The sequence below is a fragment of the Onychomys torridus genome, chromosome 13 (genome assembly GCF_903995425.1).
Source record: "Onychomys torridus chromosome 13, mOncTor1.1, whole genome shotgun sequence".
NCBI lineage: Eukaryota > Metazoa > Chordata > Mammalia > Rodentia > Cricetidae > Onychomys > Onychomys torridus.
The window spans coordinates 51,393,822-51,421,135 of NC_050455.1; the positions used below are offsets into that span (position 1 = coordinate 51,393,822).

The 27,314-nt window shown below is 43.9% G+C and overlaps 1 protein-coding gene across 3 annotated transcripts in view; it reads right to left on the reverse strand.

The window, feature by feature from the left end:
- Nucleotides 1-2,276: 2,276 nt before the first annotated feature.
- Nucleotides 2,277-27,314, reverse strand: part of Piezo2 (piezo type mechanosensitive ion channel component 2) — a 376,725-nt gene continuing 351,687 nt past the window's right edge. For all 3 annotated transcript variants that reach the window (XM_036205320.1, XM_036205319.1, XM_036205318.1), the window contains 14 exons: nt 26,930-27,112; nt 23,840-24,092; nt 22,559-22,691; nt 21,307-21,454; nt 20,984-21,198; nt 18,751-18,909; nt 16,789-16,936; nt 12,110-12,298; nt 11,443-11,535; nt 10,052-10,224; nt 8,438-8,566; nt 6,780-6,859; nt 4,389-4,572; nt 2,277-3,754 (listed from right to left, as the gene is read on the reverse strand). In XM_036205320.1, coding sequence (XP_036061213.1) covers nt 3,502-3,754; nt 4,389-4,572; nt 6,780-6,859; nt 8,438-8,566; nt 10,052-10,224; nt 11,443-11,535; nt 12,110-12,298; nt 16,789-16,936; nt 18,751-18,909; nt 20,984-21,198; nt 21,307-21,454; nt 22,559-22,691; nt 23,840-24,092; nt 26,930-27,112 — 2,340 coding nt within the window. In that variant the 3' untranslated portion in view covers nt 2,277-3,501. The remainder of the gene's footprint in view (nt 3,755-4,388; nt 4,573-6,779; nt 6,860-8,437; nt 8,567-10,051; nt 10,225-11,442; nt 11,536-12,109; nt 12,299-16,788; nt 16,937-18,750; nt 18,910-20,983; nt 21,199-21,306; nt 21,455-22,558; nt 22,692-23,839; nt 24,093-26,929; nt 27,113-27,314) is intronic.

Sequence of the window (27,314 nt, forward strand, 5' to 3'; positions counted from 1 at the left end):
GGAATAGGCAGTAATACCACGTTTTCTTGGTCTGAAACAGGAGGCTTTCTTTTAACTACACTGTGGTGGTTACTTGCGGCTGTCAGCTTGACTGGGTTAGGAATCCATGGAGAGATAAGCTATGGGCACACCTGTGGTGTGGACTTCTATGATCAGGTTATTTGAAGTGGGAAGGCCCACCTGAAAATGTGGGTGGCATCTTCCTGTGCCACCCCCAGACAAAAGGAGGTCTGAGGAAAAAGCTTTGCTTTTAACCTATTGCTTACATGTCTTACTGGTGAGTTCATCTACCTTAATGCTGCCACTGCTGCCCCATGCTCTTGCTATCTGATATCAGAGCCCATCTTCCTCGGGCTTCAGTGTGACTTAGGAGTAGTAGCTCTCCAGAGATCCTTCTGGCCCTCAGCCCCAGGGTAGGACTGTTAACACATCCATGCTTATAGACTGAGAAGCTCCCAAATTCTCAGCCTGTCTCCCTCGTGTGACAACAGCCACTGCTGGGGTCTCCAGACAGTACTGTGTAAGCCAATCTAATAAATCCCCTTTCAATCTATATTCATTCTTTCAGTCCGTTTCTCTAGGGAACCCTGACTAATCTATGAATCTGGAGAATAATGGCCATTTTGTCTTTGGTTTGTATATAACTTTGTCAAAACAATACCTTCCATTCAGTATGAATACCGGCATGCCACTTTATTCAAGGAAGACATGTAATAGTGATGAAGGGTTTAGAGAACAATTGTAACCCTCATCAGCACCCAGGCAAGTGTAATACACATATCCCTTGTGGAGTTTATAATACAATAATTTCTAGGAGAAGTTTTTGCAAATGTGGGTACTTATGCAAGGTGTTTTGATCAAGTACATCTCTGTGTCTATGTAGTTGACTGTAATTTTATCAATCATCTATCCTACACAAAAGAAATGCTGTTTGGGAACTGCCTGGCAGGATATGCCCACTGCTGAAACAGTGGCATGAATCTTACGGGAGTCACCAACCACTTACTTTCTGACTGGATTTAAGGACCATTCCACATGCCTGGTACTGTTTGTTAACTGAGTCAAAAATCTATGACTGGTGAGGTCATAGGCCCTAAGGGAGAACTCAAAACTATTACTCTGGTAAATGTGCAGTTATTAAACTGCCCCCCAAAGTTCTTATCTTTTGTTTTGTTTTGTTTTGTTTTGTTCAAGACAGGGTTTCTCTGTGTAGCCCAGGCTGGCCTCGAACTCACAGAGATCCACCTGCCTCTGCCTCCTAAGTGCTGGGACTAAAGGCGTGTGCCACCACTGCCTGGCTAAAGTCCTTATCTTTATACCCCTAAATTAGTGCATCTCTCAACCTTCATCAAAGATGCTTCTCTTTGCACATAGATGAAGATGAATATTGATAGCTATTACTGGAATAGTACTGGTATTCTACCACTGAGCCATATTTTGAAGCTCCAATTTTATTCTGAGTTTTAGACAGAGTCTTACTATGTTGTCCAAGATAGCACTGAACTCACTCTGAACTGGAATATAGTCTTTTGTTGGATGCTAAGGTTAAAGACTGTGTAGAGGACTTCTGGACAGTCCAAGAGCATACAGCCTAGCACCCAAGGTATCATCATTCCCTATGCCCCATTCTTCCCTCTAAAACCTATATCCCACACCATGACAGACAGAACTACCCCATGTTAAGGAGGGGAATAGAGATGCATAGACCGTTAGCAGGTATTGGGCTGGGCCATACATGCAGCAACCTCTGGGGATGAGCAGGGTTATATGCATTCTCATTAGTGGATGAAAGGGGAACCAGGCGTGTCTGAAGGGGCTGCTGGGTTTGTGAACTCTCATGGGTGGCCCACTTGGCTAGCTGCAATTCTAGTTGCAGAGAGCTCTGCAACTAAGTGACTAAGTGACTTGATTTTTATGACCACAATGATTGATTGTAACAGTTTATGTTGTCAGGCCGAGGCACACTGTAGAACAAACCTGTACTACTCAGTTCTCCAGAAAATACTAGAAATTATTTGAGATCTGCTATTAAAAAAAGTTCCATATCAACCATCATTGCTTCCTCTTTGTGATTTCTTTGCTCCCTGTTGATATTGTCCACGTGGAGCACCCGTGGGACAAAGGAAATTAACAAAAAGTGCTTTCTTACCTTATTTTAATTCTTGGTATGCTATATGGAAAACAACCACTTTCCTCTTCCACGAAAAGCACAAACAGATAAATAATGAATACATAAATAGAGTACTCCTTGGGTGACTTTGCAAGATGTGCTTTATTTTAAGTCGGTCCTGAACCCAAAGTACACAGGAGTGGTTTTTGACAGATTCTAGCCCATTCAATGGTTCTTCTCAGAAACTTGATTTTTAATATTGAATGAAAACTATATTTCAATAATAAATTTTCATGCTACATTGCTAATTCATGAAGAGGTTGTGTTTCCAATGATAATAATTTAAGAAAAGGCCATTTTTTTATTTCCCCAAGCTCAATATACATATTTCTTTCATAATAATGAACTTAAAAAAACCCGTCTTAGATGTAAAAATGTGAATTGGAATATGTAAACTCTGATATGCCTGAAAAACAGCAAGGAAAAGTCATCCTGGAAAAACCACTGCCTTAAATCACGGAAAAAATGGGAGAAAGCACGTGGGGGGGTGGGGGAGGCAGAAGAGCCCTGTGGCCTCAGTCACTGGAGTTACAAAGCCAAGGTGTTCCTTCCCATCAGGCTGGGCTGACCACTGCCGTCCTTCTGTTTCTGGTGCAACAGGAGCCATCTGAAGCAGAATGGTCACCGCTACCTGGGGGTGGTTACCACCCGACCTCAAAGCAGGAGTCCAAGTAGTTGCTTTGCTGAGTGTTTTTTTTTTCCTGAGAAGTCACTGGTGTTCAATAGAAAGATTTCTTACTAGTCTTCAGTTGAGATAAGGCAGTAGGAGTATCACTAATGTTATCTTTTTGCTTAGAATGAGGCTTGACCATCCACCACCATCTTCTGGGTCACCGTCCTGTCTCTCCTCTAGAAACATGGGCAGTGCTGCTGCCTCCTATTGCTGAGGGCTGGGGGAGGGGGGAGGTCTCTGCTCAGCAGTTCCCCCAGTGGTGGGAAGAGCTATGTGTTGCACTTTGACCATGAGGTCCCCAGAAGGGTGAGGTCCCCAGAGAGTAAGACACAGGTGCCTTCCACTTTTCTCCGAGGGAAGGGACCCGACGTGAACCTTTCCCATAACCGATAAGGATGCAAGACACTGTTGACTGAGAAAACTCTAAAGCAAAGAGCCCTGATTTCAGAGACATGGGAGTACGAAGAACTACAACAGTGCCTTCCTGTGCAGGATGGCTTTTCATGACAGAGAAAACCAACTTCTTTCAGCCTCCTGCCAGAGAGAAACGGTTGCTGCCAGACTAGAAATGCTTAGCTCTTCAGAGAGTGTTGTGCTTTTTCTTAATTAAAAAGAAAATTCAAATGATAACTCCATTTGCAGTCTGGCTCTTAAGGTATCAGTTTGTTTTTTCTCTAGTCCATTTGATCATGGTTTCTGGTGATCGGTACAGGAATATCAATTTGGCATAGAGATCTTCTTCCAGCTCCAGTTCCCCTGTCTCCCGGACTAAAAATATGTCTGTGCACAACTTCAGAATTCGATCCACATTTGGAAGCTCTTCAAACATGATAGAGTGAGAGATCCCACTGAAGAATTCTCGAACAAATTTCCCAATTACAAGGACAACTGACGCATATAATCCCATGATACTGAAAGAGATAGCAAGGAGAAATAGTCCCCCAACAATTAATATGGCTAGGAACACATGTTTATACTGGGATAAAATGCAGCATATTGGGTAGGAACACAATGGCATTGCATGTACTTTTTTAAAAATAGCTCTTTTCCCTTTAACAATCATGTCTGGATGCCTGTTTTAAATAGTGGATGAAAAAAATTTTAATAAGGTTAATTTTGAAAAAATGTAACGTGCTGTACTTGCACCTTAATGAGGATAAGGGATTATATTGTATTGGACTGTGATATTGAGGCACTAGAAGGTGAGGAAGTGGTCTAGATCGTTCAAAACTGCGGTGACTATTGAATCCATTTGCTTAGGGCCAGAAAGCGATTTAAGAGAAACAGTGGTAACACGCTACTGAATTGTGTGAAACTGGGCCATAATAAGAAGGCACAAAACAAAGGAGTCTTCCAGGCTGTGTGAGCCACACAGGGCATTCTGATGTCATTGGACCTCTTGTCCCTGTGCTTTGAAATGCAAGGGCATGGTGTTGTGACTTTTAATAGTGTAGAGACACAACTCAACTCCTAGGAGAAAAAAGGCTGCTATTCCAGCCTCACAACGTTCAGACGTTATAACTATGAATCATTATGTTTCCTTACCCATAGCCAGCCAAGAAGCCCAGACTCGGGGGGCTGACTTTGTCATTGAAGATAATCAGCTCCAAGGCTTGGGACCCTTGGTTGTATATCCTGTTTCCGGTCAGGTTGAGAACCCACCACTCACTGTTGGATTTAGTGACATTGTCTCTGAACAAAATGATGGTGATATTCATGAAATTACTTTCTGGAAGAGGAGGAAAAACAAAATGAAGGCAGCATGAGAGTCTCGGGATTTGATGCAAATTAGAAGGTCCCAGAGGGCCAGACCCAGTCCACACACGTAGTACACAATTCCAGAATGTGAAAGACACAGGGACATGACAAGCAAGTGGACAGGAAGTGAGCACTCACTAGGCACCACTCCAAGGAGAGTTTTGTCACTGCTACACATACGTAAAGCAGCCAAACCACAAAGAGTGATGGAGGGTCCACCCCCTAAGTAGCTGTGCTGATCATCCAGCAAACCGAGTGCACAAAAAACCCTCACCATCGACCTCTGATGCAACCAGTGGATTCATTTATATTGCCAGCACTTGGTAAGTACCTCGCCAGAAGGAAGGCACTCTACCAGGCATTGAGGGGTCATAGAATGCCATGTAATAATGTTCCATATATTAATGGGAAAAGACTATGTACACAACTACGGTCATGTGGCAGCTAGCACAAGGCCAGCTTCCTCAAGGTCTATTCCCTTGGAGAGAGCCACTTCTGATTGACAGAATCTGGAACAGCTTAAAGAGGAAATGGCATGAGTGCCACATTTTGCTGGCTCCAGTATGTGGAGGAAGTGAATAGAGGCATTCATTTTAGGAAGGGCTGATAGCAAGAAGTTCTTCAAAACGATGCCACCTATTATTATTAACTTAGGACTTTGGGGGTTTAGCAATAACTATGGTTCTCCAGACCCAAAGATAGTCACAAGGGACCATCTGGCCCTTGGTCCAGAGAGTTTTAGGTTTGGAGCTAGTTCCACTGTGGATGTGCTCATATGTGCCATCCACACCTCAGGTATCCGTCTATTTCCACTGGGGACAACCATCAGCTTAGGCTACATATGTCTGTGGTGACCTCGTTGAGTGTAAGGAAGGAGGGAATTCCATGACAGGCCGGATGGAAGACAGAGAGGACTGGGAGTGGGGCTTGGGGAGAGACTGGCCTTGAAAGTAGAGAGAGGGCACAGCTCTCTTTGAACCTACGTGGACGGAAGAAGGGTCTTGTGAAATAAGATGCTTTACAAGGAGATAGAAGGTCTGTCAGCAGCAGCTACTGGGTTGTATTTAATCTGTTCTGTCAGCCAGTGGGGAGGTCGTCTGCTGAAATGGTGGCCAGGAAAAGCTTGAAAACTCACTCAGTTTTTTTTTTTTTTTTTTTTTTCAGAAGGATCTATTTGTTTTCTCAGGCTAAACAGTCCTACAGATATTTCTGTTATAAAAGGAAATATAAAATTTCCCCCATGCCCTTTGAAGTTACTTATAAAAGCATGTTCATTTTATTGTTGACGAAGAACAACAGGCAGAGATGAACTTGACCTTCATTGGTCCTCATGACTCACTACGGCCATCTCCATGGGAGCCTATAACTGCTCACTGGCTGAATGTGAGCATCATGGAGCCTAGTCTCCAGTACCTATCATGGTGCCTAGTGCAGAGCGCTTCATTCAGGATGGTGAATGGATACACACTGGGTACCTGCATTATATTTCACGTTTATCTAAAGGTTCAGTGACTTCAAGAAGTGATGTCAAACAATTCTATAAGTAAAATACAGTCATTCAGCAACAGGATATGGCCTGATGCAAAGTTGTCATTGTGCCAGCATCATAGTCACATAAACCCAGATGCAATGTTTGCTAGTAACCAGGTTCAGTGGTGTACACTGCTATGCATAAATGTTATATAGGCATGTAGTCTGTGGTTGACCGAAGTATCATGGGGCATATGGCTGTCACTCAAGACAATGGCTTCCTTCTATCACTCTTGTGCTGGAATAATCCAATAACTAAAATACACTATTGGTATGTACTGACCCTAGGGCTCAGTCAAGCACATCTCATGCTATTTTTATTGTTTTTAGTGGGAGAAACCATCATGCTTACCAATGCATGAGGCAATTCTCTGTAAGCAATCTGGTTGCTCAGAGAACAGTAAGCAAAGACATAAAACATGGGTTTGGATGAGTCAGGGATTTTGATCAACGAGAAGAAAATGAAGAACATGGCTCACAGGTATGTTCACGACTCCTCTCAGCTAGAGAAGGCAGAGGTTTTATGGTTCTTGTAAGACAGGATAAGACCAAAACTAGAAAGTAGATTGCTAAATGTTTGAAACACAGACCTCCAAAGTTGAATGAAAGTAAGATCTGCACAGTTCTGAAATGGCTTCCCATTCTTACCAGATAGAAGTTGCTTTATAGGTTTTGAGTTTGCGTCACTGGGTGCCTTCACATAGTACGGGTAGATCCTTTCTATTGTCCTGCACATTAAGAAAAGAAAGAGATGAACTTTAGTTTCCACAGCTAAATGTTTTTGTTGCTTTTTTTTTTAAAAAAAAACCTTATAGAAAACGAAGGTGAAAGTCCTCATACCACAATATAACATATAACCATCTTAATTTATGGGACCTTATTATAACCACAGCTCACCAAAGCTGAGACTCAATCCCTTCTATCCAAACATACATGTAAGTCATGATACATGTAGTTTGAAAGTAGCTGCTAGCCGTTCTTACATTTGTGACCTGTTACTAAAAAACGACTTCCCCCCTCTGACTAGTATGTTTTAACAATTATCTTTAGCAATTATTTCTTTTCTGACTTTAATATTTTTTTTTTTTTTTGTATTTCAAAAATACCTACAGTTAAGAGGATTTTTCTGGTGGAGAGTGAGCCTGAGGACAGAGCACGTGACCTGGACCCTAAGTGTTGTTTGTCTCACAGGGGTTGCCTGACTCTGTGTTCTCTCATCTGGAAATGGTGGAGCATGGGGCACTGATGGTCTTTAAGAGCCCCTGAACATCAGGGATTCATGAAGTTAATGAATAGCTAAGTATCCTAAGTCAAATGGCTGTGTCCTAGTAATCCTCATGTTCAATGCATCAGCATGAGGCCACGACAGCCTGCAGTAAAAAGCTGGGAAAATTGCCAGTGGACACATGGTATCAGTTTTGGATATATATATATCTTTCCTCTCTTCTTATTATCTTATGTCAGTTTGAAACAGAGCCTGTTTTCCCCTCTAACAATTTTCTGTTCCCTGTCTGTCTTCCCAACCCATTCAGCCAGTGTGACATTCATAGGAGGAAGGGGTCTGTCCTTGGCTTTTGATGATTAGTGTCAGTTAGGAGCAAGGTTTGTTACTCAGAGATAAGGTCAATGTCTGCTAGGCTGGGAGACAGAGGCAGTGAAGAGCAGGTTTCAACACCAGAAGCAATCTATAAGGCAATGTCCAGCCTGATTCCTTCTTTTGAAGGTGAACGGTCTCACTGGGTACCTAGATCAGGTGGTAGACAGGATGACAGAAAGCCCGGATCATTGAAGTGAAGTCCTTGCCCTACCCCTTTAAGGCAGTGACCTTTGGGGCAGGGGGACGCAGCAAACACTGGGTCAGACTGTGATGGACAGGTAGATCTAGGAGAACCTGAGGGGTTTCTGTACCTCTGACATATGGGGGTCATCACAGGGACACCTCAGTGGACAGGGAATAGGGACTAGGGACTGTGGGAGAGAGCTGCCCTGCAGCAGGCATTGGTCACGGAGAGTGGGAGAACAGGGTGTCTCCTGGTGGAAGGACCGAAGGATGGCACCATGGATGGAGAGTGTCCCTGGAGCTACCCCACAGTAACTGTCACTAACAACAGATGCATAACTACAGGCAAAGTGGAGACAGAATCCTGGGATGGAGACCTGTCTTCAATCTAGCAAAATGGGGCCTGTCAATCAAGGTTCGCTTGCATTCTCAAACAAGGTGAATTCCTTTCTAAGCCTCTACAGAGAAACTTGGTGCTAACGTCACATTCTGATGACAGCTGTAATCACAGGGTCACACAACTCACACGGGCGTGTTTGAACTTTCTGTATCATTGCCGGCGATCATCTTAGCGATATTATTTCGTGTTTCACTTGCAAGAGGAAAAGAAAGCTTATCGGTTGCTATTTCTGCTTTTGCACCCAGAGTCATATTTCTGTGAAGGAAGGAATAAGAAAAGAAAAGAATGCTTAACATTAATGATTGCTCTAAAGTCTGGAAGAGAGATTCATACACACTTGACTCAACTTTTGTATCTCACCAAGTTTTCAGTGAGTCTAGATTTTTCCCTCCCAACCTTCCTGGTCACCCCACCTCCATTTCCCCCCTCTTAAATGGTCAAATTAATAACTGATGGAGACTTCAACACCCTAAGACAGATTAGAGGAATTAGAGCCTGCTGGCCAAGCAGCAACTGTCATGATGAGGTCATAGGAATCTCAGAGACATTTTCAGATAAAACCAATGATGTCAGTCTCCACGGTAACCAGCAGACCCTGTTTTTACAAAACAATGTTTAATCAGAAGTTACTTTTCTTCTTGCTATGGTTTGGTAGCTCTTCAATGCAAAGGACAGAAGCCAAGTTTCTGGCCTCTGGTACAAATTTTTGGAATTAAGGGAATGGAGACCTTAAGGAGAAAATAAGATTACGGGAAGCACTCTAAAAGACCTTTTTGAAACGGCATTTTCCAATTTTCCTGTGAGTTCACTTTAGAGTCTAAGATTTCCTCAGGATTCATCATGATTCCTTCATTTTGCTGTTTAGTTGTTTTATATAATATTTCACTCTGTAGCCCAAGCTAGCTGTGTTTTTCAGGCTGCCCTCTAACTTACTGCAATTCTCCTGCCTCAGCTTTCTGAGTTCTCAAGTGACAAGCGTGAGCTGTTACGATTTCTTAAAAGCCAGGAAGTTCAAGTCATGGCTTCAGATGAGTGAGTTTCCTGGGGTTCTGGTCCTCAAGACTGTGACAAACTAGGTAACCTAGGAAACTAGGTAACCATGATCTGTTGTGCTGAGGTTCCTGGAGTGTGCATGACTGAAGCACTGGGTGACATGTCCAGAGGCAGGAACTTTTAGAAAGACGCACTTAGTTTTCCCAGACAAGGGCAAAGTCAGGGGTTATGCTCAGGCTTGGCTCTGGTGGGGCAAGGGAAGAACCTCAGCTGGTTCTCTTGGCTTCTACAACTGCTAAGGTACCCCCAAACCTCACACCCACATAACAGACCTCCCAAGGCTTCTCCCGTCATTTAGGGAGGCCCCTGGGGACCCAAGACTGCCAACTCTGCAGATTTCTATCAGTCAGACCAAGAGTCACCTTTTCCTGGAGATCTTAGCTGTGCACCCTGACTCTATTTCTAAACCATTCTTTCCATGCTTTCTCTGCTTTTCTGTCTTGCTCACAGAATTCATTGCTGGCCTCTCTTAAAAACACAAAAACAAAAGCAAACAAACAAAACTAAGCCATCCTTAGGCTGGTCATTGGTTCCTAGGAAAGCCATATTTCATAAACAAAATGTAAGCTTTAGCATCAAAGGAAAGTGACCGAGTGAAACGATCGTGTCGACTGGTGCTACTCTTTGCTCCCCCAGCCTGAGGTAAGATTAGGGTTAGGGAAGGATGCACGGAAACACAGTAACTACCTCTGAATACTCCATGAAAAAACAACAGAGAAGGAACTACTGGGGTCGGTGAGCTCCTGTATCATTTTCTGCTTACTGGGAGGGCTGATGGTCCACAAAGAATTTGAATTTCCTTCCAGTTCTGCTACTGTTATGTCTTCTTTCTCATAATTCTCCAGGAATTGCATAGCACCCTGCATGCACACAAACACACGCGTGTAAGTGGGTTCTACTCACGATGCTCACAAAGGAAGCAACTGATCTTTCCTTTAACCGATTTCACAAAGACGGTCTCCCTAGAAAGGAATGCTGACATGGTGCCCAGGTTTGAGGTTCCCAGAGCATGAACACGGCAGCTCCAGTCACGTGCCCAACATCTATTTAACCATTCGTACCCATCAATAAAGGAGAACCTCATAATTCACATCATGTTCCCCCACTGCCAAGCAATCCACGCACTAAGGAAGTATGTCATTCTCACAGGGGATGGGTTTAATCCACCCATACCTGTCCTCAGGGATGCTGATGTTGAGGTTAGTTTTGCAGGTATAAACTTTCGATGATGATTTTAAAGAAAAGCACCTGTTTCTATAAATTGAAACTATTATTTGTGAAACCTTTTTTATGATGCAAATAGTGTTATCATAATTATTGGAATATGAACGATAGAGACATGGGCAACATCAGCTACAATTCCACCATCAGCATACTATGATGGTCTTCTGTAGTAAGGGGCATACTTCTTCACATTTTCAAATATAATTGTCGGATTCTTTTTCCATCTAAGTTTTACTTGAGGACTTGTCATGAAAGTCATAGGATTTTTAAAGACATTTTTTTTTTTATCACCAAAGAAATTGCTTAGGAAATTGTCACATCAGGTTATACAACAAGTAACATAAATATGGTCAGAAGTGCAGATCTTTTCTTTCAGGATGGCTGCTGGGGGAACCAGTGCCAACCAGATTTATGCAATGTATTTGGTATGATTTCCTTTACCAGTCAGTTTTCTTAAGCACTCAAATCACTTCAGTTTCTGCTATCAAAAACAATGTGCGTTTAAGCAAGTACTTACCTGTTACTTTCCTGTATTTTGAATTAATTTCTTAATTCAAGCTTCCTAGAACAGGCAGGCCAATCAAAGATCAATATCACCAGTTTAAAAACCATATGCATGTGTTTAAATGAGTAAAACTCTGTTGAATTTTCATTAAAATGTTCTAAATTAAACTTGTGTTTGCTGTCACTTATATTTCTTAGGTTATCCAAGTAGCTGGTGGCTAGTCGTCGGGTGCCAAATGAGGCTGATGATTTTTGAAAAATTTCTCACCACCAGAGGGCACAGCAGAGCTATCTAGCTGCCTGATGACCAGCAAGGGAACTTACATGGAATTCTGCACACATTTACTTACGGTGTTGGTGGCGAAAGACTTTAGGAATGCTTTATATTTTGCACCATCCATAATTTTCAGCTGGCTTTGCTGGGCACTCATTGTGAAGATAGGCTGGAAAACGAAGGTACATGGCCCAGTCAGCACTACCCGGTACTTCCTCACATTTGGGTTAAAATAAAAACATTTCATAGTTATGAACTACTGATTCCCTGAAGGCAGTTGGCCTCAGAGATCTCTTTTTGCCCTGATTAGTCTTATGCTCAAAACCAATGAACTGTTTATTATCATTGTTGTTGTTGTTGTTGTTAATATTTGCAGTGCTGGGGATCAAACCCAGGCTCTTGTACATCCTCAGCATCGGAACTACTCTATCATCGAGTACATGCACTTCCGTTCATACGCCATGTGTCTGCTGATCAGTGAACATTTAGCTAAAACTCTGGCATCAGCCGGGCCGTGGTGGTGCACACCTTTAATCCCAGCACTTGGGCAGAGGCAGGCGGATCTCTGTGAGTTTTGAGTTCCAGGGCAGTCAGGGCTACACAGAGAAACCCTGTCTCGAAACGAACAACAACACACGAAAGAAAACTGGCATCGGGAACCACCACTACACTCCCTAGTCAGTGCGCGCATGTAAAAACACTGCATTAGGAGAGGTTCCAAAACACGTGGGAAGCTAGATTACCTGATACCCTCCTAGGGTGATTGTGACGGACACATCCAGGGGCTGGTTGATAACCCCTGCGACAGATTTGATCAAAGACATGAAGAGCAGCGGAAACCACACGATACAGATGAGCAGGACAATGATCATGCCGCCCATGCCGTATTTCACCGCTTTCTTCTTCTTCTGGCCCCGGGGCTGAGGGTATCTCTATAATACAAGGAATTAGAAAGAATCATCAGGGCTTGACAGAAGCGGAAGGAGGCAGGGGCACACAAGGGGGAGTGTTTCCCTCACAGCACTGGAGAACGCGGTTCCTGATGCCTCTCTACACGGGTCAGAGACCTCATGGCATCAAGGGGTGAAGCTGTACCATCATGGCTCTCTCTGTGGCCAGGGACCGACAAAGCCCCTCTGAGTGCTGGACATGGCCACTGAGAGGAGAGGAGGAATGTGTGGGGGAGGAACAAGGGCTGGCACAGTGCTCAGGCTGTATCCACACACTTCTGTTGTTCACACCACAGACTCAGTAAGTGTCCCCCAAGTATGGCAGGCGAGTGAAGGAGATGGCTTTGCCTGAGAAGGAGGTATAGTGTCCAAGGCACATGAGTGACCTTGCTTGCTACTCCTGTGCAGGCTTTTTCCTTTTAGAGTTACTTTACAGGTTAGCTGATGCTGTGGTTGGGGTCTGGTTGTTTGTCCTCTGATACTCGTGTTGAAGGGTCAATCACCACAAAGAGCCTAAAGAGGTGATCAGAACCTTGAAGGAACCCATGGAGATAATGTAGTAATGGGTTACCTTGAGAGTTGTTCTGCCATGAACAACTGCCAGCTGGGTCTCTTGAGTTTTCCTTGTTTCTCTATGTGATGTCATGGACCACGGGGGGACTTTGTCAGTAAGAAGTCTGTTACTAGAGGTGGGCCTCTGTATGGTGAACCAGACTCTAATTTATCCCATCTGCATTCCCTGACAGACTATAGTGAAGATCTTCCTGCCAACTCTTTGTCCCTGGCTATTTCCTCACTTTCCTAGGGAGCTCAATGCTTTATTGTTGGAAGACTGGAAAGCCAGAGTGCTGTTCCTGTTAGATATCTAATTAGCTTCCCAGGGCATGTTGGGAAGTGGCCACGTGGGAATCCGTGTAAAGTTGGCACAGGAGTGAGCAGTTCACACTCTTAAGTTCATGGCAGAACTTTGCCTTTCAGGAAATTGTCCTTGCTTCACAGAGTGCATTATGATGATCATATCACAGAGCTTCCAACAGAGAAATCTAAGGTCTTAGTGTGCTAAGTCCTGGATGGGCAATGCAGAGAGTTGGGGAGGCCCTGGGGAAAGATGTGGACCAAATCGGGGGCCAGGGGAGGCCTGTGAGAAAGAAATGTCAAATTTGACACTTGAGGTTGGGAAAGACTCAGATCAGCAGAATTAAGCAGGAGTTCTCAGATAGTAAAGAAAGTTGCCAAGGCCTTAAAAGCCTCCAGCAAGATCCCTGGGGGCAGCAGAGGCAAGGAGACATGGATTGTGGCAGGGGAGAAGCAGAAAAGTAGATGCTTTCTCTCTCCCAGCCAACTCAGACTTTCCACTAACTCACTGAGTGAAGACTCCCTTTCTTTCTCCTGGTGAGTCTTTTCCTAGAAGCTGCTCTCTAGCAAAGCACCTATTGTACATGTACGTACTGTGAGACAAGTTATTCATATGTGCCTTCACTGGACCGCAAGACCCCATGCTTTGGGGCTTTGCATGCTGTAGCAGAATCCTGGCCACACAGATGGTGCTCAGCAAATGTGCATGGCAGATTGAAAACCAAGGCCTCAGATTGCCATTCCTCCATTTATGGCCCTTTGTAACAGGTTGTTCCAGCCACATTGACTTACCCATGCCCTGGAATCTAGGCTGCCATAGAAAGGGAATGTGGCAGATATAACAGAGAGGAGACTCTCAGCCTCAGCTCCCCAGGCTTCTCAGACTTCTATCCCCAACTCCCATGGGATGTGAGGCTATCAAGATGGGAAGCCTGGGCTTCTCTAAGGATACGAGAAGGCCATCAGCCTCCCTCCCTGTAGGCCCCACTACTGTGCATCCATCCACTGTCAGATTACATATACAGCAGGGGGAATTGTGGTTACTATTTTGAGTTCTAACTCACCTAAGAATGCAGCCTGAGCATTCACATGCTGTTAGGTAGCATAAGTACTGCAGAGGTGACTTAACAGTATGGGAGGATGTGTGAGGTCTGTGAAAGTACTCTTATATCCAAAGCTGTAAACACCAAACAAACCTTTTGTCTTTTTGAGTTGACTTGTCTTAGGTGTTTAGTTATAGTATCAGGAATCTCACATATGGAAGTAGATTTAATGTCTTTGTGGGGTAAACATTCCTCTGGGGGCCTCAGTGTGTACTTGGATATTTCCTGGCAACTACCTTGTAAGGTAGCCAGCTCCATCATGGAGTGGCACTGATCCTTAGCAATGTCTTTATTTTCTATTGACATTTATTGCGACTTTTGGCTATTTGTCTTTTTGTTGTTGTTGGCTTATGTTTCACAAACATCAACCTAGTTTGGCATGATTTTTCCTCAAAAATTCACACTGTTGGAAATAGCTGTTATTTCTGCTTCTTCTTCTTCTGTTTTGGTGGTGAACCAAATGATTCCTGGTTCAACCTTTCTAGTGTCCTCATACGCAAGCATGTCAAGGCCTTTGTCATTCTGGTTGCTATCCTGTGTCCTTTGATGTTCCTATTTTCCCTTCTGGTTGGATGGAGTCATCCAGAGATGTCCTCAGAGAGCCAGTGAATGAGGCATTCTCTATCCACTATTGAAATGTGGTGGGACCTCTTCGAGGCAGTTGGGTTGAGCAAGGAGTCTTCAGGAGTGAACTCAACTTTTCTTGAGGAATGGTCTTGCTAACACAGGAAGTTGTCCCTGCTGCTTTACTACACTTACTTGGTTCTTTCTCTGCTTTCTTCTCACCGTGCACAGAGAGGCAGAAAGTCAAACAGATGCTGCCCTGCAGGGCCAGGAGTCAAAATAATTCTCTTCCTTGTATAAATTTCCTAGTCTCAGATGTTTGTTTCAGCAACAACAATAACAAAAAAAAAATAGACCAAGACTTTCTCTTATCATTCCAGTTTTTGTGCTCTTTAAAAAGAGGGACAAGAGGCTGGAGAGATGGCTCAGTGGTCCGGTTGCTCTTCTAGAGGACCCAGGTCTGATTCCCAGTACCCACATGGTGACTCACAACCATTGGTAACTCCAGTCCAGGGGATCTGTCAACACTGTCCCAGCTATAAACCTGCAGTTTCCTGGGAATCTTATCACAAACCCCATTTCCAGGAAAAGAACATGTCCCACACTCCTGCACTATCCTAGCAGTTTTAGGGGCTTCTAGTCATAATTTACCAGAGTGTAATCCCACCAAAGGCCTATCAGTGCCAGCTTGCAGCCTCACTAATCAAGAAAGAGAAAAGAAGAAAAACTTCATAGCAGCCTCCTGAGATGCAACTTGAGAGCCTCCAAGGGTATATACATGGCTACTGCTAAGACAACTGGCTGCTCAAATGTGGGAGGAGCCCACATCTGTGCCGTCTGGTGTCTTTAACTGTCTTCTGAGTGCTTTTCTTGCTTGTAGCTCTTATGCTTAAACCTATATTAAAATATCTCTTACAAAATCTCCAGCTCTGCTTTGTGACAAAGTCTTGAAATTCTTTCTGGCACTGAAGCCACAGATTGCAGTTTGGCCTGAGCTGAGTTCCCTAAACATTAGAGGAATTCTTCAGTGGCAGTGTGGAGCTGTGTCTCTGTCTCCTCTAACAGGTCTCAGCTCCTTCAGTTCCATAAACCTCAGAAGCACATGTGCCTCCTGACAGAGTGTAGAGCTGGCTGGCCGAGGGGAGCTGGGAATGCACACTAGACACTGTGATCATTTAAAGAGACTCTTAGGAGGCAGAGGCAGGAGGATCTCTGTGAGTTCCAGGCCAGCCTTGTCTACAAAGCAAGCTCCAGGACAGCCAGGGCTGTTACACAGAGAAACATTGTCTCAAAAACCCATAACCAACCAAATAAACAAACAAAACCCAGCAAAACAAACAAACAAAAGAGAGAATCTTTGAAAGAGAGTATCTCTGAGGTAAGACAGGAAGACATTTTCTACTCCTTGGCTAATGTTGGTTGTGTGTTTCTGTCACCACTATACAGGATACTCTGTTTCTATACTATAAACTTTCAGAATATCTAATAAAGCTAATCTATACTTAAACTTAATAGTTACCTAGTAGAATAACATCTTCTTTCATTTTCTTTAACAGGGCGGTTAAAGAAACCATCCCTCCTCCAGAGGAAAGCAGATGGTGAGCATGAGTCCACACTGTCTAACCAACCCTAATTTTTCTGCGCTGGGCTCCGTCTGCTCCCCAGTTCAAGGGTGAGTGGCAACATATCACTTCTTTTAGATCAATTACAACACTATTGCCAAAGTACGAAAACATCTGGCTGTTGCTGCTGCTGACCATGGCAGAAGTGCATGTAAAGCCTCCAACCCCAGTGGGTTGGAAATCAATGCTGTATTTATAGTCCCTGGCAGGTTTTATCCCCTGCCTCCATCCACTTGGCCACAAAACATGCAGCATCCGCATTAATCTTGTAACCAACCTGGGCTCAAGGGCGTCAGGCAGGAAGGAGGCACTGGGCTGCCCACTTTACCTTTTCCGACTCCCGCCAGCACTTTAAGATGAAAATGTGTGCATAAATGTCCTCCACACAAATCCAGCTGGAGAGGCTCAAGGTCGTGTCTGTCCACACCCAGTCCATCACAGCCCGCAGCTCCGTCAGAAATGGGACCAGGCGGAACCTGTCAGGAACCACATTTAGTCAGACAGACATTTGGAGGGTAGACCCACTGTCTACCTCATCTCAAGAGTCCATGCAACCATTTGTTTAAAATGCCACGAGTTAAGAAAAACTCTCAAGGAGATCCTCACAGTAAAATCCAACTGGGAATACAACTGCCTCGTTCTATAAATTAAGTATATGGATTAATATTTTTATTCCTATTTTCTCTGATGGGACTTCATATTAAAAGTTGATTCTGTTTCTTTCACATGTGATTGTACTGTAAGAATCAGTTGGGTAGAGGGTTGAGGTGCTATGGCTATGTTGATGGATGAGTCAGTAAAGAGTATACATCTGATAGAGATGAGAGGAAATATGGGGTTGCAGAGGGACCAGGGAATGTCACTGGAGCCAGAGAGGGAACTCACGATCAGTGGCTTGCTAGGTTAATGAGGCTAACTGCTTCTGCCGAAGCCTCATCTTTCAGTTGTATTGGGTAATGGGCCGGCTTATGTTCCAGAAGGCTCTGAGGAATATTCCAAGCTCTTTGAATGACAGAGATTTCCTCCCAGGCTAGGGAAGTAAGCTGATTCTAGGATCCCCCACAGCAGTTTTGTTATCATTCAAAACTCCTTCCTTGGGCTATTTCAGCTCTACAGATTAAATAGTAAGCCAACACCTGGAAGAAACATCAGGCCCAGGCCTTGGGTAGAATATGTGGTTGATCACAACATCTGAATAAACCCAATACCTCTTCTGAACTATCACCAGGGCTCAGGACTAGTGCTGTGGAGGGGCCAGTTGTGCCTCCAGCCACCTCTATAAAACATAGTATAACTTTTGGGGAATGCAGGGTATGTTATCATGTGGAAGAACTAATGGAGGTTGCTTGATGAGGTATCAGAAACAGGCATCATGATGCCTCTTAGGCTTCTTCATGGATGAACTCACTGTACACAAAGAACTCCAGAGGTATTCTGGAAATGGCTGATCCCAGTCATATGTCCAAAAGTGTATTAATACTTAAATATTATCTATGTTTACTCTGCTCCCCTTTTATTGCTTGAGGATTTCATACATGCACATAATGTGTTTTTATCTAATCCATCTCTCATTTCCTCCCCTGTAATCCCTCCTCATCTGTCTCATCATATATTCCACCAACTCCAGGTTTTCTGTTTTCTTTTTTAAACCCATGGGGTCCATTTAGTGCAGTCTATATGAGAATGTGTTTAGGATCATCTACCAGAACCTGGGTAGCTTTCCAGGACCCACACCCTTGAAGGAAACCGAGTCTCGGTCTCCAGAAGTCATCAACTGCCAACAGCAATTCGGCTAGTGGGACCACATCTTGCTTGCTCCAAGAGAGTCGGTCTGGACCGATTGACCTTATGCAGCTTTTGTGTATGCTGTTTCAACTGGTGTAAGTTCACAGGTGCAGCTGCCTTGCCGTGTCCAGAACACACCATTTTGCTGCAGTCACTTCATTGCCTCTGGCTCTTGGGATCTTCTTGTGCCCTCTCTTTCAATGACCCCTGAGCTTTGGGAAGAGGGGTGTCCCCAATTTTTATCCCCAAACATTATCATGGTAACTAGGCAAGTAACTAAAGTGAAAATTAACCCAGTGTGGATGACTCTAGGGCATTTTCCTGGCAGGGATTCAGTGACTACACATGGAAAAGTGCTTAAAGCCAGCAATTGTGTGTTGCCGGCACTAAGAATTTCTGGGTGCCTTCCATCCCCGCCTTCTCTCTCTCCTCCCTCCTTGTGGAAGAAACACAGTGCTTCCCACTGATGCCACTCCATCAGTTAGAGACAAGGCAGTGCCCTCACCCTTGAAACAGGAAGAGATTGACATAATTGTAGCTCTTAGTGAGGAAGTTTCCAAGCACGCGCGTTGGGTAGCCACAGCGGATTTGATAGGCAGACAACCCAAAGTACACACACTTCACAAAGTACCAAAGCTGAGCCACCAGGTTCTGGCTGAATTTCCTAAAAGGCAAAATTATAGAAGGCAAAAGAAGGCAGCAGTTTAGAACAGAAAACAAACTTCCCCTCTGCCAGTTAAAGACAATTCTAAAGAATTCTCTACCGAGTGGATTACTCCCAAATCAAAAGTTAGGGCAAGAAAATCTAGCAATCAAAAAAAGAAAAATAAACCTCTTAATTCTGTGAATGGAGCATTATTATCATTTAGTTGATAATACTCAGATTACATTAAATTACTGTTAAGTGAATTAGTCATTAAACATTTTTTGTGCAACATATGTGATATAGGTGGTGTAGCTCAAATGAAAGTTTACTCTTTAAGAAATGACATTTTAACTTTAAAGGATCCATAATTTGGAATATGTAGCAGACAGCATTCTGAGACATTTTTTTATGTATCAGAAAATAAATGGGTAAATTCATTGTTTGCCTTGTTCATTGGGTTTGGCTAATTGGTTTAAGGCATAGATATTATTAAATACTTACAGGAAATATTTATTCTATATTATAAGCTAACAAATAAGATTCCCAACATGCTTCCAGCTATACTATTTGTTCAGAATGTCTGCCTTACTCAATTGTGTGATCTGAGGTATGTTCTCCTACTCTGCATGGCAGGATACAGACTTTCCTGGATTGTTGGGTGGCTTCGGGATGACAGATCCTTGTTTATTTAGACACTTTAGGAATTCTCCAGATTCCTTTTCCTTTCAATGTATTCACATCCTCATAGTTTATTGTTATACAATAACATGAGACTAAGCAGGGAGGGTCAGAGGCCGGACGCTCCAATGCGAGCTATACTCACGCACTATTAGGGACACTTTGGACTTCCTCATTACATGTTTCATCTGAGACAATTTCCTTATGTGGTGAAGAAATAGTACTAGCCAGCCCAATCTATAGATTGTTCATATGACTTCACTAAAGATGACTCTGAGGTTTGGTCAGAAAGATCAAACTTGCTATTAAACACGAGGACTTTCCCAGGATACTTGGGGATGTTTTAAGTCACAGTTAAAGGAGACTCTGAATATAGCATTATTGGCTTGGGAATGCGGATGCTCAAGCCAACAGCAGAGGGAGCCACACCATGCTGTATACATAAATTCTGACCTCATTCATAGTAGGTCATAACCTCAGCCCTGTTGCATGACCTGGACACTTCCACATCCATATTCTATGGACCGCTTTTTCTATAGCCTGAGAGAATAGATGCCTTCTGTTTATAGTAATTCACTTTGTTTTTCTTTCATTGGTTGAGTCGTTCACACACTAAGCCCTAACTTGGTCACAAGACTCATTTGCAGTGGAAGTGTGTGTTTCCAAGGCCATATATGAGAAAAGAAAGAACTCTGGGTCAGGGAGGGATGGGAGAACTTACTGAGGACTTTTAGATCTATATCCAATTCTAGGTGTTGTGGGAAACCAGTACCACCTTCAAGCCCTGCCCCTAGTAACCTTCAGGCTGCCTTATTCTTGAAATACAGTCTTGCTGTATAACCTAGGCTGGCCTCAAACTCATGACTCCTTCGGCCTCCTGAATGCTCGGATTACCATGTACCTCACCTTGCTTGGTAGTATCTATCCTCTATAGACTCACTCACCCCAACTCTCAGTCTGTTTTAACCATTAGCAATAGTTGTCCTGACAGAAACAACATCATTTCCTAATGGGTCTTCCTGGTCCCCTACATGTGCTTTTCAGGCCCCATCATCATCCTTGGGGCAGATACAATCTCTTTCCCCTTATCATCCTTATCATATGTCTATGAACCAGCTGAATAACCTCTCCATTTCTCATCAGCTTCTCACGTGACATTGTCTCTTGTCCTTTTCCTCTCTGAGTGGTGCACCTAAGACCAAACTCAGCTCCTCTCGACATCAGCTAGGTTGTAGAGACAAACACAACTCAAAGATCTTTGGTTTGAGACCTTTCTCTTATTCTGAAGTCTTTGTTTCTGCAAATGGGGATGAAATACAGTTCAAGCACTAAGGAAGATGAATCACCACCTCCTACTCTGCATTTGAATGGAGCCTTTCACTGTCCTGCTGGATCTCTGTGGGGGAGACCTTACCTCTCAGTCACACTGGGTAAGATGAAGAACATCCAGAAGTGAATCCCAAACACGAGAATGACCTGGAAAATGACCTTGCCTAGCACAGTCTTCCTGAGGTAGAGTGCACGGTCCACCACCATGGTTCCAAACTGAATGAGGACCATCACCAGGAATGGCCCGGGGACCTGGTCTTCTGACAGAGAAGAGGTGATATCTGCAGCTGCTGAGTGTTTCTGGGGAGGGAAGAATGGGATAAGGCTGAGTGGCAGTTCCCAAGATGGAAATGGATGAGGGGATGAGGGGAAGTCATTGGATGAGGGGAGACCCTTGCCCCAACCTACCCCAAAGGCCCAGAAGCCAAAGACGATGATGATGAAGTCCACAGTGTCAGCCAGGAACATCAGCACATACACATCTGTTACAGCACTGTAGTCTGGGTGGATGAGGTCATAGAAAAATTGCCGAATGGGCACATATATTTGTAGAGTCCTGCAAGACAAGCCCACTTGTTTCAGATGGGCAGGAGGGGAAAGTGACTGATACCACTCTAATTCCACTTCTGCTCCTCTTTCTGCACAGGTCCCACCTTCTTCTTTGAGCTAGGCTTAGGCAGAATCCCCTGGAGAGAGCCCTGCTCAAGGAGTACAGATGAGCTTGTTGCCAAAGCAGGCATGACCCGGAGGGTGCCGCGACCCTTCCCTTACTTGAAGCATAACAGAGTTGCATAAAGCCCTAAAAGTCAGGTACTGGGTATATGGCTGTCTGGGTCTGACTATTCACTCTATATGAGCCCATGCTGCAGAATTCTCTATATTTTACCCTTGTTTATGGAAATTTTGGGGTGATGCTATGGCTGAGGCTGGAGGAGGATAAAGTGAAGGAGCCCATGAGGGTGCTGATACCTGGAGGTCCAGATCTGAGCATTTACGTCTTCTGCCTCTTCTGATTTGGAGTCTTATGCCCATCATGGTGTATCTCTGCTGCTCTTGGCTTTTGTTTGCTTTCCCTGTCATTACCACTGTGCCCATATGTCTATGGCTTATCCTTCAAGCCCCTGCACACCTTCACGATGATTTGGGTTCTGCCTTTAAATCAAAGCCCCATTTAAGTGCGGCAGGCTCTCCAGGTCTGAGCCTATCTGTAGTTAGGGCTGGCCCTTGCTTGGCTTGGTTCACATCACAGTCCCAGCTCTGTTCTGTCTTTCTCCATGCTGGTGCTTGGACATTGCCTCTGTGAATCACCAACCAGTAGAGGGAGCTGTGAAGAAGGCTAGGGACCATCTGTAGGATACCAACTAAGTAGCCTGGCCCTATGCCATCCAGCTCCACCTCTGGAGGAAAGGGCATCATGGTTCCTATCCAATGTGAAGCTCATGCTCCTCTCTGCCTCGCTGGGCTTTCAGAAGCAAAGCCTGAAAGCTTATAAAGTGAACCCTTGACTTAGGCACTTACTGACAGATGTTCCTAAAGCAATGGAACCATGCGTCATTTTATCCCATAGTGACAGTTCTTCACCTCTGGTTTATAGGAAGCCATTGGCACCAGCTCCCCAGCTCAGTCAAAGTGCCCAGCCCACATGTTTCTACTCACTCACTTCTTTATGGTAAAGACCTTTGCCTTGATTAAATGCTCCTGAAGTTTCTCCATGTAAAGTTCTCTTTTGCTCTTCTGTTTAATGCTCAAAACACTGCTTCCTCTCTGGCTACTGTTTCGGGTGCTTGTGCTTCCTAGAAAGAGCAGGAGAAAGAAGAGAAACCACAGATTTAAAGGCTCTGTAAACAGTGGATCTGTAAACAGAAATCCATTTGGGTGTAGGGTTGATTTTTCCTGCACGAGAGGGTGCAAGGCACATGTGGTTTTAAGAGTGACTACTGAGTGTTTAGAAAGTGAATCTCTATGCTGCCATGAGGCTGGAATAGATGTGTGGGTTCATACTCGGTGGGTCTTCTCTGCATGGTTCAGGAAGAAACATGTAGGGGAATAATTTTACTTGTGTTCAGTAGTGCTCTAGGTCTTGGCTTTTCCAGATGGGGGTGCGTGACTCAGACTTATTTTCGCATCCTAATTTCTCCAACTATAAAATCAATATGACTTGGTGTCCCAGTATGTGCCTCAAAAGCAGGTTTTGAAGATAAATGCATGAGTCCTGAGGAAGCATCAGACACAAGCCCATGACTACCAAGAGCCAAGTACTTCCAAATAGCAACTTTCTGATCATACTCAGTGTTTAGTAAGATATTAACAGCCAGCTTAGGAAATAACCACACAGCTTTGTTAAAAGTCCCCAAATGAAGCTGATCCTTGTGGCACATGCTTATAATTATAGCTATCTGGGAGGTTGAAGTTGGAGGATTTGAGAGTTCAAGGCCCACCTAGGCTACAGAGTTCAAAGCTAGCCTGTGAAATGAAGGGAGACATAACTCAGAATAAAAACTAGTAAAACAGAAAGAGGTAGAGATAGAGCCCAGTGGTGGTGCACTTGCCTAGTATACAATGTGACAGAGACCCTGGGTTCAGTCCTCAGTATCCCCCTCCCAAATCTCCATTGCTAAAATATAAATCCATTTTCAAATTCTGTTATGATTTATATCATACCCAGTGGAGGTTTTATAGTTGATGAATAAATTATCATATGCCTCACATTGCTACACATAGGCTGTGTGCTGGCTGCCTTCCTCTATTACCTGAAACCCTGGTCCCTGGAGGGACTCACACATCTTGAACAATTAAGGAAGCTATATAGCTGAAACAGGATCTGAACTTGGGTCTGTCTGATGCCAAAGCATGATTCTTCCGTGTTACACTATCTTCCCCAGATGCAGAAAAAGAAGACTGTTTGGGGCTTATTTCAGCCTAAAGGCCATATAACAGATACCTCTTTTGGACCTATTTGAAGAGAAGCTGGACCGTGGGGAGATCTGGGAGCTGCTGCAGGAACGTTTTCTCCGGATGGCCCCTGGCTGCTCTGGGAAGGTCACGTGCACAGACTCCACAGAGGCAGCCAGGTTGATGGACTTCAGTGAGTCTGAGGAGCCTCTTCTGCCGTGATCCAGGGAGAGTTCATCATCAGACTCCTCCTTGTCTGTGCCACTGTCAACAATGTCATCCTCATCCCATAAGCCATGACACTGAGAAGCAGAGAAGGTGACAGCTGAGGCTAGCATCTCAGGTGGGCCAACTGGCTGTCTTTCTTACAGTATTGATTCCAACATTTAATCCCTTGAAATTGGAAATCCAAGGGAGGTGCGTCTAAGGAAGCTTGTACAGAACTGTGTGAGTGTCCTAGGAGAGTGGAGATGGTTGTTGGTGGAAAGAGTTTGTATAATTAACGAAGACAAGGTAGGTAAATTTAGGCAGTTAGAGAGAGGGTGAAATGATAGCTTCTTGATGTGTTAGAACCTTCCAGAACATATCAGAGTGCTCACTAGAAATAGCCTTGGCCCACTTACTATCCACAGGTTAACTCAACCTTAGCATCCCATATAACAAGTGTCTCCTCTACTTTGGAGGATGATTCTGTCCTTCGCCCAGCCCACACGATAGGCTGAGCCTTGCCTTATTCAAAACTCAGAACAAAACTGCAAATATTCTACTCAAAGTTTGTTGACCAGGTATGAGGCAAAGATTCTGGTGCCTACTGCAGATCCTGATTCATGCTGTAAGAAAATGGGATAAAGAGCTCTTACAGAGGGAAAGAGTGTACAGACCAAGAGTCTGAGAACCCTTTGGTCTTGCTAGAGAGAGATTCTGTTTGGACCACACATGACCTGCCCAGTTGTGTGTGAAGCACTCCAGTGAGCTCCCTCCCTGAACCCTGATGCTCCGTCTTTACATTTATTCCTCAAACTTGGCCTGTTCCTCCCTGTGAGTCATAGTTAAAAGAACAAGAAAGCTGAGCATAGTGGTACATGCCTGTCACCCTATAATTCAGGAGGCTGAGGCAGGAGGATCATAACTTTGATAACAGCCTGGCCTGCATAATGAGTTCTGGGCCAGGCTTGGATGCCGAGGAGGCCCTGGATAGATTAAAAATGAAAACAAAACAAATAGAAAAGCAAAGCTCCAAGTTTTATTCTAAAAAGGATCTGATAAGAGCTGGCAAAGGCATGATTTGATTAAATGAGTTATAAACTTAAAATATTTTGGAAAAGGAAGCAAGATAGAAAAAAGCAAGACCATGACAACAGGCACCTTGGCTTTGAAATAAGCTGTATAGTGATTTGTACATAACTACAGTGGACTGGCTTGTTTCTGTTAATAGATTTTCTGTTTGCAACTTGCAGTATGTGAGAAGAAAAACATCCACATGGCCATTGAAAAAAGGCAGCAGATGGGATCAAATATAGAGACCCATAGGCAGACATTATGTTCGAGAGAGACCCTGGAACACATGGCTGAAAACAAGATGTCTCCATCAAATCCCTCCTCTCAGAGTTCAGGGAAACCTATAGATGTAATTCTAAACATCCTTATTAAATAAGAAACACAGAGCCAAATAAAGAGTTAAAAGCCCAGAGATCAAGCCCAAGAGCTAAGACCACCTTATCTTAGCACTCACTGCTGTCCTTCCTGAGAGATAAAAAAGGAAAAGGGGAAGTGCTGTGGATGATTGATTGATAAATAAAACACTGATTGGCCAGTAGCCAGGCAGGAAGTATAGGCGGGACAAAGAGAGAGGAGAAGTCTGGGAAGTGGAATGCTGAGGCAGAGAGACACTGCCAGCCTCCACCATGAGAAGATGTTAAGATACCAGTAAGCCACGAGCCACATGGTAACTTATAGATGAATAGAAATGGGTTAATTTAAGATAGAAGAACAGCTAGCTAGAAGCCTGATCCATTAGGCCAAACAGTTTAAATAATATAAGTGTCTGTGTGTTTATTTTATAAGTGGGCTGCGGGACTGCGGGGGCTTGGTGGGGCCCGGAGAAAAGCTCTCCAGAAGAGGAGGCAGGAGTGGAGGAAATAAAGGGGACAGAGGACATCAGGAGAACAAGACCCTCTAAAATAGCTAAGCAAAGTACATATGAGCTCACAGAGACTGAGGCAGCAATCACTGGACCTACACAGGTCTATACCTCTGCATATATATTATAGCTTTTGGTTTAGTATTTTCACGGGACTTGTGAAAGTGTGAATGAGTGGGTCTCTGATTCTTATGCCTTCTCTTGAGGCTCTTTTATTTTTTTCTGTTGGCTTGTCTTGTCCAACTTCATTATGATGGTTTTCATTTTATCTGTTTTACTTTGTTATGTTTTGTTGTTATCTCTTAGAAGTCTGTTCTTTTTAATGAGAGATAGGAAGGGAGTAAATGCAAATGGGAGGGGAGATGGGGAAGAACTGGAAGGAGCAGAAGGAGGGGAAACTGCATTCAGATTATAGTGTATGAGAAAAGGATCTATGTTTAATCAAAGGGAACATATATGTATTGTATACATATACATACACACATGTATATTATATACATATATATAGTGTTATATAGTGTGTGTGTGTGTGTGTGTGTGTGTGTGTGTGTGTGTGTGTGTGTTGGGGATGTATGTATATAAAATAAAAGGGTAAGAGTGACTGTGATTGTGTCTGGGATGCATTGCCCTGCACAGGTCTTCCTCAGGCCATGGAGGCTACAGCTTCCTCAACAATGAGATTTTATAGGCACAGTAGTCTGGGACTCACCCTGAGGTGCCTCTTACTCACAGCTGTAGCTTCATGACAAGAGACAGCCTGGTAAAAGACATACCACTAGAAGATGAGTAGGGGTGATGGGAAAGAGAGACAAGGTGTTGTCTCTGAGTGTTCTCTTAGGCTCCGACTTAAACTAGTGCTGACATGATACTGCATCTCCTTCAAACAATGCTCTGCAAATGCTGGAAAAGGCCAATAATGGTCCCAGTGCTCAGGATCTTCAGCCCTGTTGCAGACAAAACTTATCAACATGGGGGTCATGACCTGTTAGCACTAGGTACCTTCAGGATGGAGCGATGGAAGAACAGGGCCAGCAGCTGAATGAGGTCATAAAGAACATAGCCCTCTTTCTTCTCCACTCCTATGATGTTTGGCGGAAAGTAGGGTTTGTCCTTGTTCAATTCCAAGTCCTTATTCCAAGGAAAGAAGCCGAACTGGAAGAAGTATTTTACCACAATCGCCACCTACATATGGATGATGGAAATAAAAAGTCATCCCTTCTATGAAGAGCAGTACGGAGAAATAGTGACATAAGAATTAAGAAAACATGGCTGCTGCACAGTTGTAGTGACAGAAATGCTCTATGTGGAGTATTGTATTATTAGCATGTAGGAGAATCTTAAAACTATTGGGTTTAATGTGTTGGTAGCATGTTTCTCATTTCCA